The following is a 14,099-nucleotide window of genomic DNA, read 5'->3' on the forward strand; positions in this document are numbered from 1 at the left end:
GCTCTTTTAAAAATCTTTTGTCTCCTCTTGATTAACCACAATTTTAAAAAAGCGAAAATTTAAAAAATTACATTTTAAGCTTAATTTTTTTTTTTACAATATGTCCTCAATCATGAGAAAAATGCCAAAAGAACGTGTGTGAAAACCACTACAAACACAATTTTCCGCTGTTCGCACCCAGAGAACACGTGTCCTTTTATGCAGAGATGGAGCAGAAGCTGTCGGAGGAGCGGTTGGCCAAAATGCGGCTGGAGAACAGGATCCTGGAGCTGGAAAAACACAGCAGCATGATGGACTGCGACTATAAACAGGCCTTACAGAAACTAGAGGAGCTGCGCAGACATAAGGACCACCTCACAGAGGAGGTGAGTCCTTATGCAGGACCCCAATCAAGTTTGTTGGCTTTTTAAATGCCACCCACAGACAAATTCATGAAGAAATAATAAACTAATTTTAAATAGTGCCTTCTGTTTTAGTTCCGTAGCAACTATTTTATTTTTTGTTTGCCTAGGGATGATAGACATGTCCATGTCCTTTTAAAGAGAATCAGCAAAAGAACGTGTTGGAATTTCCCTGGCAACAAAGTTTTTCATCCATTCCATAATCATTGTAAAGCTCCCTTTGTGTGTTGTGCGCTTTGGTTGTGTTAGTGAATTTTGAAATATTTTATGAACTCCATAAGAGATGTTTGCCCCATTCTATTGCCTGCTGTGATGTCAGTGGAGGTGGGCGGGGGGTGTAATCTACTATGCCCAAATTTCGTTTTCATTGGCTACTAGGTCTGTGCGAATGTTGGTTAGATTTTGAGTTTGTGGAGAGGGTGTCATTTTGGCTCAAAGACTCTGTAAGAAAGAAGGATTCCAAAAACGATCTGATTCTTGATGTCCAGACTGCTGCAGGACATATAAGCTGTCATTCAACGTACAAGTCTCTGCTCTATTTTTGGTACGGTTTTTACTGGGAAATGACTGGGAACACTCACCTACCTCCCCGTTTGCCTGGATATGTTTCTCGTTTCCTCTCAGGTGAAGAACCTGACTCTGAAGATTGAGCAGGAGACCCAGAAGCGAAACCTGACTCAGAATGACCTCAAGGCGCAGAACCAGCAGCTCAGCATCCTGAGAACCTCTGAGAAGCAGCTGAAGCAGGAAACCAATCACCTGCTGGACATAAAGCGCAGTTTAGAGAAGCAGAACCAGGAACTGCGCAAGTCAGCAAACCTTAGATGTGACTCCCAACCTCATTTAATCACAAAGTGCCAAAAACTCACATTTATCTTTTTGTCCTTTTTGTCTTTAGAGAAAGACAAGACACAGATGGACAAATGAAGGAATTACAGGACCAGTTAGAAGCTGAACAGTATTTTTCTGTGAGTGTTTGATATCATACGTCTATTTGAACTTGAAGCCGTCCTGACGAAGGCCAATTTTGAGATTTCGTCTGCTTTCCAGACTCTCTATAAGACTCAAGTTCGTGAGCTGAAGGAGGATTGTGAGGAGAGAAACAAGCTATACAAAGAGATGCAGCAATCTCTGCATGAGCTGCAGGAGGAGAGGTAAAGATCCGCTCGGAGATCTTCTCTTACAGCTCTGTGAAATGTTGATCCAATTCTTTTACTGGTCTGTCAGGGACTCGTTAGCAGCCCAGCTGGAGATAACCCTGACGAAGGCTGACTCGGAGCAACTGGCTCGCTCCATTGCTGAGGAGCAGTACTCTGATCTGGAGAAGGAGAAGATCATGAAGGAGCTGGAGCTGAAGGACATGATGGCGCGGCATTGTCAGGAGCTGAATGAGAAGGACATTACCATCAGCTCAGTGAGTTGGAGCTAAAATCCTAGCTGTGTCTGCCACAGACAGAGAAGATGACGACTGTGTTTTTCTATCCATAAAGCTTGAAGAAGCCAACAGGACTCTGACCAGTGATGTTGCTAATCTGGCTAACGAAAAGGAGGAGCTCAACTGCAAACTGAAGGAAGCGCTTGAAGGCATGCCACATACCTTCAAGATTTTCTACATTTAACTTGTTGGTTTATTTAAATACATTTTTTTTGCTTGCAGAATCCGAGAAGTCGAAGGATTGGGAGCAGCAGATCAGTCAGATGAAGCAGGGATTTGAGAAACAGCTGCAGTCAGAGAGAACGTTGAAGACACAGGTTGGCTTTTGAGAACGCCACCATCGTCTGGAGGCCTTCTTCCCCATTCCCCTTTAACTCTGAGGGGACTTTCTTTCATGTCCACCAACAGGCTGTCAATAAGCTGGCAGAGATCATGAACAGAAAGGAAATACGAGGTGGAGGCAGTCGTCGCAACAACGACACCGACATGCGGCGGAAGGAGAAGGAAAACAGGAAGCTGCAGTTAGAGCTCCGATCTGAGAAGGAAAAGCTGAACAGCATCATGATCAAATACCAGAGGGAAATCAACGAAATGCAGGCAGTAAGTGAACTCCAAACAGAAATGTTCCAGTGTCCCACCATCTCAGGACCTTAGCCTCCGCTTGATGTTTGATGCGCAGCAATTGGCGGATGAGAGCCAGATGCGCATCGAGCTGCAGATGGCTCTGGACAGTAAGGACAGTGACATCGAGCAGCTGAGGAACCTGCTGCAGACGCTCAGTGTGCAGTCCATGGACTCGGCCAGCGTCAGCAGCGGCCCAGAGTTTGACGCTGATGACGCCTACACAGGTGAGAACTGAAAGAAATCCAGAAACTCTCCCTTCTTATTTTGTAGTTGGCATTTTGCTCTGAATCACATTTTTGAGCTGCGTTCACACTGAATGTGATGTACAAAGGAGAGGTGTCCAGTTTCAATTTAAGTTAATATACAAACGCAATCCGAGGTCCATTGGAACCTCCGGCTCTAACGGCAGCATGTTTAGGGAGTCCTGCTGCAATGTTAATCTTAACTTTGGTGAAGTAAAGCTTCACCTCATCAATCAGGAACTCAGCTTTGGTGTTGATGATGTGATAGGTGGGTGTAATTCAAAACCAGCGGGCAGGAGAATCTGGTCATTCTATACTTTACTTATTTGTATTGAGGCATAATAAAAAGGTCTTCTGTATGCTTGTTTTAGTTTTTCCCCCTCTGTGGGGCAGCAAGTTGTTAAACTGGGTCATACAGACACGGACGCACAGCTAAAAGTGCCGTCCGTCATTTAGATGCTCCTCCTCCAGTAGATGGTGAAGCTCCTCCCCGTAGTGGAAGAGTCTCTGAATGGTTTCATGAACGCAGACACGGGGATGTGTGTGCCGTCAAATCAGGATCAGCTTAAAGTTCAGCAAAAATCACAAAATAGATCATTGTACTTTTTTTGTTTTGAAATGTATAGAAAAGAGTTTTAGACTCTAAAGTACACATTTGAAACTTGATTAAATGAAAAAATATTTTTAACTGAAATTCCTTTCAGTTAATTAACATTAAAATTTTGAAAAATAACTGTAAATTTGAAACTTAAATAAAATAACTCTGAACATAAAACTGTCGCCAAATTCTATTTGCTATTTTCTACTTTTTTTTGGTTCTCTCACTCTTAACGTTCAGTCTTCAATTTACAGATTAAATTTAGACTTTTTGTTTTCGGTGCTGAGCTTAATTTTACGTGGGGGTGGGGCTTTGAGTCTATTGGCTACTGGCACATGATTGACATCTGGCAGTAGACCCTTTTCACGTGACGTCAGTGTATTATAATATTCATTTCTCACAAAAAGAAACCCCTAAGCAGTATTTTGATCCGTTCACACATTTCTGAGCATTCCTCTAAAACAGGGGGTTCAAACTCATTTTCACTGAGGGCCACATCAGCATAGTGTCTGTCCTTAAAGGGCAGGGCTCCAGACTGCGAGCAATTGGTCGCATTTTGCGACCAAAATTTGAGTGTGCGACTGAATTTTACATCCAGTCGCACATGCGCGACCAGTAAATTTGCCTCCCCCACCCTCCGTATTTTTTTATACATTAAACGTGGAAGGGGCACGTCAATAATTAATGAAATGAATAATGAAATAATCAATGAGACGCGAGCGCACACGCACGCAAACACACACGCGAGCACACACACTCATGAGACGCGAGCACACACTCGCATTTCATTGAGTGATGCCTGTCTGTGAGGCGGCCAATGCGTGTGAGAAGAACAGGAAGTGGCCACTGTGAGTGGCTAAAATGCGTGGAGGGGGAGGGGCCTAGAGATAATAGAGCGCGTGTAAACATCTGTGGGAAGGAAACGGAGACAAATATCATCACAACCTGATATGTGCGTCTGAACTATGAGCAAGCGAACTATTGATTCATTCTTCCGACCTGCGGCTAGGGATCTCAAACTCGCGGCCTGCGGGCTATTTGCGGCCCCCAAGATGATATTTTGCGGCCCCCGCCTTAGTATGAAAGTTTAATGTTAATGCGTCCTGCCAGTTTGTGTGAATGACACTTTTTCAGTGTTGTGCATGGAGCTGACAAACCAACCAATCATGTCTCTTGGGGGCGTGACATTAACCAGGCTTGCAAGCAGGAGAACATTTAAGGCAGGGAACCTGACAGCCCCCTCCCCGGACCACATTAAGGAGTTCCTTACTTTCCTTTTTAGAACGTATTTATGCGCTCATAATTTTCTAAATACATGCAGTCCGTGCTGAACGTTTTTTCTGGGCCGCGTGGACCCGGAGGATGGTTAAGGTTACGATTATGGTTACGCGCGGCGGCGTATCAACCCCGACCAAACGGTTCTCATGCAGGGCTGTTACTGCAGCCCACTGCAGCGGGAGGTGGGCCGGCTGAGGAGAATAACAGGGCTTGAACTTTAAACGCGTGTGAGCAACAACAAGATTTGGTCTGAGACGCACTTAAAACACGTGGGGAAAATGCAACGATAGACATGTTTGAGATGAACCAGCGCCCCACCTGGATGGTTGGGGATGTGCCACTAAATTTTCTGGTTGTGCCCCTAAAATTTTCAATTGGGGGCCACAGTTCTCCTAGTGAAAAAAGTTAGTCTGGAGCCCTGGTTTAACCCTTTAAAACCAGAGATGGATCCAGCGATATTCAAATAACACACACTCTTTGACATTCTGAGGAGAAAGGGACTTTTCAAATCAGCTAAAAACTGCCTAAAGCTGCTTCTCTCTGCTTCAGAATCCGTTGGAATAACGTTCATTGCGTAAACAGTTAAAGAGTTATGGTAGTCTAAAGAATGTAAACACTGAAAGGGTTAAAAACCATCTGTAACGCCTCCTGTCTGACTGATGGTCCTTCACAGAAACCAGACTGGAGGGCTGGCTCTCTCTTCCCGTCAGAAACAACACCAAGAAGTTTGGATGGGAAAGAAAGGTTGAAATGAATAATTCCTTTTTATTATTTTTTTTACACAATTCAGTGATTCACTAGTTTGTTTTCCTGTTGTTGTTTTGGTAGTACGTTGTTGTTAGCAGCAAGAAGATCCTCTTCTACAACAGTGAACAAGACAGGGAGCAGTCCATCCCCTACATGGTGCTGGACATAGAGTAAGTGTGACACCTGAAGGCATCAGGCTGAGACGTCTTTCAGGATTGAGGAGTTTTGGATTGAGATTGACGGTGTGGTGCTTCATGTGTTTTTTTGCTCAAAACCTACGTGTCCATCTGGCAGTAAACTCTTCCATGTGAGGCCTGTCACTCAGACAGATGTGTACCGTGCTGATGCCAAAGAGATACCTCGAATATTTCAGGTTTGCCCTTCTCTGTTTTGCCATTTTGCGTCTGAATTTGGGGCCAAAGTTTAATAAAATAACATGTAATCTAAACCTCTGGTCCTTAGATTCTTTATGCCAATGAAGGTGAGAGTAAAAAGGAGCCAGAGTTTCCTGTGGAGCCACTACCCCTTGGAGAGAAGTCCAGCTACATCTGCCACAAAGGTCACGAGTTTATCCCCACCCTCTATCACTTCCCCACCAACTGTGAGGCCTGCACTAAGCCACTATGGAACATGTTCAAGCCTCCACCTGCTCTGGAGTGCCGACGCTGCCACATTAAGTGCCACAAGGACCACATGGACAAGAAAGAGGAGATCATTGCTCCGTGTAAAGGTAGGATTCTCCCAAAGCTGTCAATCGTGACTGAGGTAGCAACCAAACCACCATTCTCACTATTCAATAGATTATATTTGAATGGTTATTATATGTATGTCTGTTTTACTGATTGTATGAAAATTAAAATAATATGCATTTAATCACCATCGTTTATACCTTTAATTATAACAGAAGATCAACACAACTACAGATGACAAAACGCCTTGATTCTGAAAGAAAGAAAAGATATTCGTCACTTCACACAATGTCCAGGGGTTTCTGTCAACCTCTTGATTAACTTCAGAAGAACACAAAACATAAACATCACTGTTGTTTTGTATCAATGACTGTATATGAAAACTGGACTGAGTGACCCCAACCCCGCTGGTTCCAAGAAGCCGAAATACCATAGACTATTATTGAGAAATTGACAGCTATTACTCATTCTATCTGTCAGAATAAATTACTCTGCCATCTTTTTTTTCTTGCTAATCCCTTTTTTGCATGATATTTTTAATGCAAGTTATTTAAGTAATAAAGTAACAATTCAGATGCCTTAATAAAAGAGGGGGGTCTCACATCTAATGTTGAAAACATTTGATTGACAGATCTTGTGTGGCCCATTTTCAAGTGTCAACGATGTGGCCGTCCAACAAACTCAGTCCTGATTGGCTAGAGTGGTTGAGAAACGTTGACTCAGAACAATTCGAACCAATCACTGCTTGTTACTTCATTTTATTGGAGCTAGAAGTAAGTTATTGTCTGCGGGGGATGTCACACTCACTCGGTCCAGTTTTTACAGACTGTCAGTGAACTAACCTCACTGCAGTATCTCAAACAGAGAACTTTCACTGACACTTTACTTCCAGTGATAGTTGCACATGTGGTTTGTTTAGCTCATATGCCTAAAAGCTGACGTTATTCTGAAATGTTAGAGCAATAATTACTAGGGGTGTTGTAAAAAAAATCAGCTGGTTTTGTTATGAGACATGTGTGTACCGAACCGAAATTCTGTACCACGTTGCTGCCAGTATCATCTAACTTTTTTAGCAGGGGGGGTCAGATAAGAATGAGTGAAGCACTGCAGCTGCGCAGCAGCTAATGCACGGAGAACCAGCCAAATGCTGTTGGCAAAGCGGGCCAAAGTTCTGCGGAACCTCACAACAATAAATTCTAGTTCAGCGACCTGATGGATCAGAGGGATGTGTAGTCAGGATACCTATCATATAGCAAGACTCTTGCTAATACATGCCCCTTATAATTACCTCGCCTGAAGTCAGGGGCGGAGCTAGAACATTTTATGGGGGGGGGACAAGAAACAGACGGGCGGCAAAACACCAGAGTGGAAGGCAATTACTACAAATTCTAATCCTTTCTAACAGTTTTATTATTGTTGTTTTTATTTCATTTAAAAAATAATGCTTTTGTTCATTTTGCAGTGGTTAAAGAAGTTTCTATTGATGATTTCTTAATTTTTTGTCAATAACGACACTGATATTGACTCAAATTGGGGGTCAGGTGTGGGGCAGAGCTTTTTGCTTGGGGTGCATTTTGGAACCCCCCCCCCCCCCCCCCCCCCCCCCCCCCCCCTATCCCTTGTAGTACTGCCCCTGCTTGAAGGGCATTTTACTATATTCCACTATATTCATAAAGATGGCAAATCAGCTATTTCAGACGAATGCCGTGTTCTTGCATTTGTCGTCTTGTAAATATTCACACTTGTTTTTTTCCTGGAACAGTTTCCACATATTTAAGTATTTGGATACTTATTACTAATACTACATACATTTCCCTGGAAACGTGACCCAGTGTGACCTTTTCTTTCCCCTTTGCCACTAGTGAACTACGACGTTTCTGCCGCCAAGAACCTACTCCTGCTGGCCGCCTCCCAGGAGGAGCAGCAGAAGTGGGTGAGCCGACTGGTCAAGAAGATTCCCAAGAAGCCCCCTCCAACAGAGCTCTTTGCGCGCTCCTCACCTCGGGCATCCATGAAAGTTCAGCCCAGCCAGTCCATGAGAAGGCCCAGCAGACAGCTGCCCACCGCCAAGAGCAGGTAGTGGAGGTTTTCACTCACCTGGGAGGTCAAAACACCTCCATGCACACGTTTAATGGAGAAGAAAGGGAAACACTTTTACAAACACGTGAAGCAGGCAGAGTCATGCTACAAGAGCAGCAGATGGGTTTCCAATGTGTTAGTAAAACTTTTTTTTTTTTAATTACAACCTTATTTTTTAGCCACAGATTTCCTGTTACATGATTTGAAATCTCCTCCCACTGCTGCATCTCCAGCCTTATTTGGCTGTCACACTGCTTCCTGTCCTGCATGATCATCACAGTGAGCATGAACAAAATCTGAAGTGTCAGTTTGACTGCAGAGGTTCTCTGAAGCGGTTTCCTCCGTAGGCTGAGGGCTTGTTCGGCTTTGACGGCTGCCTGTTATCACCAGCTGTGGGGACTTTGAGTCTGTGATGTAGACTCGCCTCGCAACGATGCTCTTTCAGTGATGGGCCTTTTTGAACGATGAGAAGTGCAGCAGCAGAGCTTTGCTCTTGATCTCCAGGGGGGCGCAGAAGTGAGCTTTGCTCTTTGGTTCTGTGATCCTCCTCTCAGGATGGTAGCCTTCAAACCCCCATCTGCCTGGGACATGAAACACACACACGTCAAAACCCACTTTTTTCTAGGTTTGATAAGCACAGTCTTTAGTACTGGCACTGGCTCCTGGATGATATGGATGAAGAGTGCTTCTCTACACATTTATGAGGATCACATGGTAACCCAGTGTGCATTGGGAAGGGCTTCCTCTGAAAGCACTTTAAACCATGAACGTCACAATCAGATTTGTTTGGACCCGATCTGATTCAGAGTAGGGCTGAATAACATGAGGAAAACTCGCAATTTGCGACATTAGTGATCAATATTGCGATAACAATATAATTATGATACAACCAAAAACATCATTTCCATTTCACTGCGACAGTTTAATTTAAATAAGAGTAAACATAACTTAAATTATTCTCGAAATGACTCTGGTCTACATAGGAGGTGAACATTTAACATAAAAGGGCTCCATCTGATTGGTCAATGATTTAAAGGAGTCCATCTGATTGTTCAATGATTTAAAGGAGTCCATCTGATTGGTCAAATCTAAGGAATTTGTCTGATTTGTTAAATACTTCCAGCTGCCATAAGATTGTTTTAACACATTTAAGGTTACCGTTAAGTACAATTGTCACAGTCTTTTGCCATGTGTGCATTTATTGTGCAGGTCATTGAATTTTGAGAATCTGCCGATACAGAGTCCTGATCTGATACTTTTGTAACATATTAAAATAATTATCACATTTAATACATAAATCCAGCTTGTACCCTATGTTTTTTTATGAATCTTGTTTCATTTTACTTGGAAAAAACGTCCTTGAAGTAGCACGAACGTTTAAATTAAAGTGGTACAACTATGAAGTAGAAAAAAAAGTTGACTATTAATTAGTAAAGATGTCCCTGATACCTTTCATAGAAAAATAAAATATTAAATAATTTTACTATGCCCTTAAATGAAGCCAATGCTCAAACTATTTGTGATTGCATTAGATACTGCAGCTTTATTGGACACAAATTAATAATAAAGGAATCTGCTTTTATGAGCTGTAAAGCACGTAAGATGGATCTTTTCAGTTATTCTGTGAATTCTCTAAATTCTCTTTACCCTCCTTTTATTGTCTCCTATTCTTTCTGGGATGGTGGTATCATTTTTTGTCGCTTTGGTTTGTGATGTGCTGTGTCCAGCACGCCTTCTGCTTTGTGGTTTTACTTCCTGCTGGAGTTTCTGAAATGTTTTGCACATCCAGGTCAAACAAAATGCTTTTGACTATCAGTCAAATGGAAATAATGCTGGTTGCTGCCCACCCACTGCTCACTCTACATTTGATGTATTTGAATTCAGTCCCCGCAGGTCAAATGGGTTCAAACTGAGACGAGAAGATTCCAGCAGCCTCTGGTACAGATGAAAAGCCTTAACCCTTTATTTGGCACAGACAAGCTCACTCCTGAGCATGTGTTTTCTGCATAGCACTGTCACTCTGTGGTGATGTTGGTCTGCATGGAGGTGGAGGATGCACACGGTGCTGAGGCCAAATTCAGAGGGGTGGGGGTGTCAGGAACCAACAGTAAGATAAGCATGAGCTGCCATGTTTATTTTTCCAGCATATTCACCTGTAGAAATGAAATTGAAGATTGCACCAAATGTACCAGAGTAGTTCATTCCTAAACTTGAAGTCCCACTGCGATCATCTTTTGGTGGATTGTTCAAATGTTCCCAGTGGCCTTTTATTATAAATATGTTTGAGTTTTAGCCAAAACCAAAAACCAGTGTCATGTACTGCAGCGCGGCAGGAGTTTCTTAGAAATTCACCTCTGAGTTGTGGACAATACTGTTGGCATGGACCCCCCCCCCTTCTCCATCCCGTTGCTGAGAGCTTGGAGCAGCCAGCTCATGCCCCGCCCAGTGTCATAATAAGTTTGAACAGCATTTTCCGTCTGCTTTAACGATTGAAATAAAGACTCAGAATAGGAAATTTGGGTTAATGTCTTTATATATGTCCTCCATCATCAGAAAAATGGCATAAAAACACGTAGAAAACACCAAGAACACCATTTTCACTGGAGTGAGTCTTAAACTTCAGGGAGTTTCCCCTGAAATAACACATTTAAACAGATAAGATGAATAATGCTCTGATTTCTGGTGAAAGAAGCAAATTTGCACTTTTTGCATTGGTTGGCTTGTAAATGGTCTCTTCATTTTTAATAGCACAGGAAAATTCATGAAAAATGGATTCATGTTAGTTGGTTAGAAATTTCCCAAATTCAAGTTTTAAGTTAGGTCCACACCTCAGCAACACGCGTTGAAGAGACCACATTCAATGAAAAGTCTACGTAAATGCTTCTGCATTCAAAACTCTTGTGTTACGTCGCGCTTCACAAATTTCCATTCAAAACGCACATTCAATGGGGAGGCATTAAAAGTTAAACCAGGTTGAACCTTGACCAATCAGGAACTGAGATTTGGTAGTAACATGTGGATTGAGGTTCTTTTTAATACACGGAAGTGGCAACAGTTTGAAAATGGATCTTTGAGGAGAAATGAATAATTGTGGTTTGTGTCCAGCCAGTCCTTCATGTATGGGAATAGAGCTGTGAAAGAAAAAGTTGCAAGGTTTCCTTGCTTTAACATTTTGACCAAGCCTCTTCCAACTGTAGGTGGCACACATGCGCTACTATACGTTAGCAAAGGAAAAAAGGAGAAGAAGCCCCCTCCTGCTTGTCTATTTTGAACAGCATGGGTTAAACCATGCAGTCAGTGATGCTGCTTAGATAAAAAGATAAAAAGCTCAGGTTCCAGCTAGAGTATGTAAGACAAAAAAAAGAATCTCTTAATGTATTTATAGTCCTGTTGTCCTGCAAATGAACACAGATTATAGCTGAGTGCCTCTTCTGATGGACATGTTTTATTTTACAATTAACGGTCCTGCCCACAACTTGGAGGCAAATTATTAACGATCTCCTGCTACTCTGCAGAAACTATGTCCAAGAAAATGACAGAGCCCAAAAGTGTATAATTATAGTTAAGAGCATGAGGAACACTTTGAAAATAAAGGAGCAAAATATAGCTGGAGTGGGACTTTAAAATGCTTCACAGCCGAAATGTAACCCAAACTAGTATGAAGGTTTTGTGATTAGTACAGAGCAAATCCAGAATCACTTCATAGGTTTATCCTGAAATCAAATATTCTTTGATAGAAGCAGCTCTTGGACTGCGGCGACTTTAATGTTTTTCATGCCAAATAGCCGTCTGCTTAAATGATGAACAAACGTCTTCATCCAATCGGGGATGTTTCTTTTTTGCTTCATTTGGATTTCTGAAAATTACTTTTGTTTTTTGAAACCTTTTTTCTTTTTTTTATTTGGAATAGTTTTGGCTTTTGGAATTTTGCTTTGATTTCTAAATCCTGATGTGTTTTTTTAGTTATTTGTTTAGCTTTTTTATTGTCGTCATGATCTTTATGACAATTTTGCGTTAGGTTTTTGTTAATGTGATTTGAACTTCAGAGCCACCGTAGTTACCCATTTAACACCGATAATGTTACAGTGACACCTAGATAACACAGGCTATTTGACGTATCGTAAATCTTCGACCATTCACACGATCCCTGTGAATCTGCTGATTCTGCCGTGGAGAAAAGCAGATTTTCTTTCTGGCTTTGCTCATATGCAGTGTAGTTGTAGTTGCTGTGGTGCAAAGCCGCAGTATCCGCTAATATAAGATGATTACACAAACACTTCACAGCTATGGCGTGCTGCATATCGGCGCAAGGCTGATTTTCTACACTTCAGAATCCGCCAGAATTCCGTTAGCCCCCAGAGAAGACAAAGGCCTCGGAACAACCACCCTCACGCGAACTAGACCTCCACCACCGAGCTGGAGAACTGGACCCAGCAGAGAATGGAGAGCAGGAGTCCCAGCCCGGGTAGGGACCCTCCCTACCCCCTACTCCAGGCCCAAAACCAAGCCCACGACCACACGAGACCTGCGCCCAGATGCCAGGCATGCAACCCTGTACACCTGTACAGCCTGTCCGTCAGCCCCACTGAAGAACGAGCGCCCGACGGGGGAGGCCAACACCGCTGACCAGCAGAAGCCCCAGACAGGGCCAGGGCATGGTGATTTAGAGGACCAAGCTTTAATTGCTGTTAGCAAGGATGGAAAAATTGGGGTTCCCAGACGAGGGGCTCTGCCCACTTCTCTGGGGATTCAGTCCACCCAGCTCAGATGTCGTGGCCTCCCTCACCGCGTGGGAAAGGATCAGGGACACAGGTTCTTGCTAGAGTACGTAACAAAAATATATATATTAAAAAAAAAACAACAACCCTCAGATTCATAATGAAAAATAAAAGACTCTCCTAATTCTTCACAGGTTTTGAGTACTTGGAACTTGTCACAAGGTAAACGGCCAGAAAGAAAGCTGGAGGCTCGGCCCGAGACTCTGATTGTTGGTACTTCCATTGTAAAAGATGTTCAGAACACTAAAGTTCAGTGCTTTCCCAAGGATATGTTCAGTGACGTGCATGACCAAGTATCCAACAGTACAAAACATCATACTACACACAGATGTGTCCAAGCAAAAAGTACAGGTCCTAATTGGACTGATAAGAACTGTGAGCTCTCTGAATGGAGAGTCCCATACCGACTATTGAAGGAGGAAAAATTCAGCAGGGGGTTGGCCTAAATAGTTAGCTTTCTTTGGCATGTGTGGATAGTGGAGTTTACTTTATCAACAACCTTCACTGTTTCTGGGAACACAGGCGTCTTTTCAAAGCAAGTGGATTTAGTTTGAACAAGTCAGGACCTAAACTTTTCTCCTCCAATCTATTTTACTACCTTCGTCATGCCAAGACTGAAATAAACAAAGACTTACCTCAATGTCAAGGCCAGACACAGACTGGACTGGGTTCACACAAGGGGGGGACTCGCCCCTACTGGAGAAAAACCTCAAAAATGGGAAACATTTTTCTGCTTCTAAGCCCCTGAAGAGCACAACACCCTCCCAAACACTCAAACCCCTGACAGGCCCCCCGTCCCCCATTTCCTCAACCTGAAATTCACTGAACAGATGATGGAGCAAGTTAGTATTGGTCTTAGATGTCCCCCCCTGTCCAATCCATATTTGTCCCCCAGAGCATTCAAAGGCATGACGTGAAACTCCACCCTCTTCCGTACTACATCTTATCCTTCCTCCTCCGTCAGGTGTATTATGTTTGGAGGGCCGAGGCAGTCTAGAGTTTATCTAGAAAAAGCTGAAACCCTGTTCCAGAGAAACCTACACCACGTCTGTGCTCGTCACCAACAGGAAAAATGTAGTCTGGCCAAAGCTCAAAGGCTTTAACCGAAGGACACATACAATGATATACATAATAATGAATATCGCCATAGTTCATTTGGTGATATTTGCATCCATAGCAATATTTATTACTTTTTTATGGGCGTCCTTTTGTTTCTTTTCATTTTTTA

The 14,099-nt window shown here is 42.8% G+C and overlaps 1 protein-coding gene across 6 annotated transcripts in view; it reads left to right on the top strand.

Moving 5' to 3' along the window:
- rock2a (rho-associated, coiled-coil containing protein kinase 2a) overlaps nucleotides 1-14,099 on the top strand; it is a 72,583-nt gene that overhangs the window by 57,088 nt on the left and 1,396 nt on the right. For 2 of the 6 annotated variants that reach the window (XM_078940525.1, XM_078940528.1), the window contains 16 exons: nucleotides 205-365; nucleotides 1,026-1,210; nucleotides 1,300-1,369; nucleotides 1,452-1,555; nucleotides 1,629-1,815; nucleotides 1,892-1,985; nucleotides 2,059-2,153; nucleotides 2,245-2,436; nucleotides 2,516-2,684; nucleotides 5,252-5,322; nucleotides 5,407-5,495; nucleotides 5,620-5,698; nucleotides 5,788-6,055; nucleotides 7,877-8,090; nucleotides 9,978-10,031; nucleotides 12,378-13,084. In XM_078940525.1, the coding sequence (XP_078796651.1) occupies nucleotides 205-365; nucleotides 1,026-1,210; nucleotides 1,300-1,369; nucleotides 1,452-1,555; nucleotides 1,629-1,815; nucleotides 1,892-1,985; nucleotides 2,059-2,153; nucleotides 2,245-2,436; nucleotides 2,516-2,684; nucleotides 5,252-5,322; nucleotides 5,407-5,495; nucleotides 5,620-5,698; nucleotides 5,788-6,055; nucleotides 7,877-8,090; nucleotides 9,978-10,031; nucleotides 12,378-12,972 (2,627 nt within the window). In that variant the 3' untranslated portion in view covers nucleotides 12,973-13,084. Of the gene's footprint in view, nucleotides 1-204; nucleotides 366-1,025; nucleotides 1,211-1,299; nucleotides 1,370-1,451; nucleotides 1,556-1,628; nucleotides 1,816-1,891; nucleotides 1,986-2,058; nucleotides 2,154-2,244; nucleotides 2,437-2,515; nucleotides 2,685-5,251; nucleotides 5,323-5,406; nucleotides 5,496-5,619; nucleotides 5,699-5,787; nucleotides 6,056-7,876; nucleotides 8,091-9,977; nucleotides 10,032-12,377; nucleotides 13,086-14,099 lie in introns of those variants that run through there. The other 4 variants (XM_078940526.1, XM_078940527.1, XM_023951816.2 and 1 more) reach the window with 4 other exon arrangements.

Source organism: Oryzias latipes, chromosome 22 (assembly GCF_053564925.1).
Source record: "Oryzias latipes strain Hd-rR chromosome 22, Olatipes_Hd-rR_3.1".
In the NCBI taxonomy this organism is placed as follows: domain Eukaryota; kingdom Metazoa; phylum Chordata; class Actinopteri; order Beloniformes; family Adrianichthyidae; genus Oryzias; species Oryzias latipes.